Source organism: Chrysochloris asiatica, unplaced genomic scaffold (genome assembly GCF_000296735.1).
Source record: "Chrysochloris asiatica unplaced genomic scaffold, ChrAsi1.0 scaffold00025, whole genome shotgun sequence".
Lineage (NCBI taxonomy): Eukaryota > Metazoa > Chordata > Mammalia > Afrosoricida > Chrysochloridae > Chrysochloris > Chrysochloris asiatica.
This window is the reverse complement of record NW_006408543.1, coordinates 10,865,050-10,866,771: the sequence shown is the minus strand read 5'-3', so window position 1 is coordinate 10,866,771 and position 1,722 is coordinate 10,865,050. Positions and strand designations below refer to the sequence as shown.

Below are 1,722 nucleotides of genomic sequence, written 5' to 3'. Positions count from 1 at the left end.
TACTGATAGCGCCTCAGTGGAGAACCGCCAGCTCCAAAGCCTTCCAACAAGAACGACTGTGAACTCCAGTCCACGGGCTTCTCCTCTGAATTTCATTTCTGCCATAAACCCCAACGTCCTTTCAAACAATTTTCTACACCAACCACCTTTAGAGACAGCCTCCTAGGGCGCCGGGCTAGAGTGGCCCAGCACTCAGATCCAACCAATTCCTTTGTCTGATTGGATTTCTGTTCTTGTACCACTTTAAATTGGATAATATGCAGAGGGGCAGCTAGGGGACTAGCTGTTCTATTCTGGGGCGGAGGACTGTTTTATAGGAGGAAAGCATCGGTGGGCTACAGCTTCTGCTGGCTCTATTCTTTCGCTAGTCCGTCCCCCCAACACCGCAGAAAAGGGGAACCCGCACACATACATAGGTCCCACCATCCCACTGCTCTTCCCGGGGTTCGCGTCCGCTGCAAACACTTCTTTTATGAACTGACTTGGGGAGGGGGGGGATCGCCCGCAGGATGCGAGAGGGGGTCCGGGGCGCGCCAGCGGGCAGGGTCTGGAAGGAGGAAAGGTGTGAGGGACCACATCGGGGAAGGCGAGGGGAGGCTCGGAAGTGACCCTATGGCTCGGCCAGGGACTACCTCTCCGTCACTGCCACCCCGACCCCCACGCGGCCCGGGGCGCGGCTCACCTGGACGGGCCCTGGCTGCACCCCGCCCCCCCGCGGGCAGGTGTGGCCGCCCCGGCGGGGTGCTCTGGGCTCCCCTGCTGTTCTCCCCGCGGACCGCAGGGCGGACAAACACACACAAAAAGAAAGTTGCCGGCCGGCTCTGCAGCCCCCGGCCCGGGGCGCTACTCACCGGGGTCGAAGTCGGGCACCGCCGCCTGGTACTGGGGGCCGACTCTCATGCCGCCGCCACCTGCGGGGGAAGCAGAGCAGGCGGTCAGCGGGCGGGGACCGGGCCGGGGCCCCGCGGGACGGACGGATGGACGGACGGCCACCTACCGTGCTCCTCGTCGCTCGACGAGCCCGAGCTGCCTTCCTCCCAGGAGTTGCTGCTGCTATTGCCATTGGGCGCCGCCGCCGCCAAACTTTTATTCTGGCCATTATTGGGGGCGGCCGAGGCGGCGGCGGCAGAGGCCGGGGCGGCTGAGGCGGCGGCGGCGGCCGAAGCAGAGGCGGCCGAGGCGGAGGCGGCCGCGTTGTTCCTCCCTCGCCGCTTCCCTGAAACCTCAGGGCCCTTCTCCACCATGGCCGGCATCCACGGGGCCCGGGCCCGGGCCGAAGTGGAGGGGAGCGGTGCCTCTTGAGGAGGGGGCGCCGGACGGGGGGATGGGACGCGGGCGGGCCGGGGCAGCCGACGGGGCGGAAGCCCGCGGGCGCGAGTTGGGGGCCGGGGACAGCCCTGGCGGGCGGAGCGCGGAGCCGCTTAGAGCCCCCCGCGCCGAGCCGAGCGCAACTTTCGCTCTCGGCGCCGCCCGCACTTCGCGGCTCTAACTACTCCGGGAGCAGCGAGCGGGAGGGGGGAGGGGCGGGGCCTGGGAGAGCGGGGGAAGCCGCGCGCACCCGAACACGACGCCGGATGGCTCCGCCCCCTCGCGCTCCCATTGGCTCTCGCGGGAATTGGACGGAAAGCTGCAGCGTGATTGGCTCTTGGCTACCGTCCGTCTAGAGGACGGGGCGGGGGCACGAGGAGGAGGAGGCTCTGGGCTTCCGTTGGTCAAGTTCGG

At 67.6% G+C, this 1,722-nt stretch overlaps 1 protein-coding gene across 1 annotated transcript in view; it reads right to left on the bottom strand.

The window, feature by feature from the left end:
- The window catches only part of RCOR1 (REST corepressor 1), a 206,501-nt gene extending 205,025 nt beyond the window's left edge, over positions 1-1,476 (bottom strand). The window contains exons 1-2 of the mRNA XM_006839536.1: positions 998-1,476; positions 852-911 (exon numbers count right to left, since the gene is read on the bottom strand). Coding sequence (XP_006839599.1) covers positions 852-911; positions 998-1,253 — 316 coding nt within the window. The 5' untranslated portion in view covers positions 1,254-1,476. The remainder of the gene's footprint in view (positions 1-851; positions 912-997) is intronic.
- Positions 1,477-1,722: the final 246 nt, after the last annotated feature.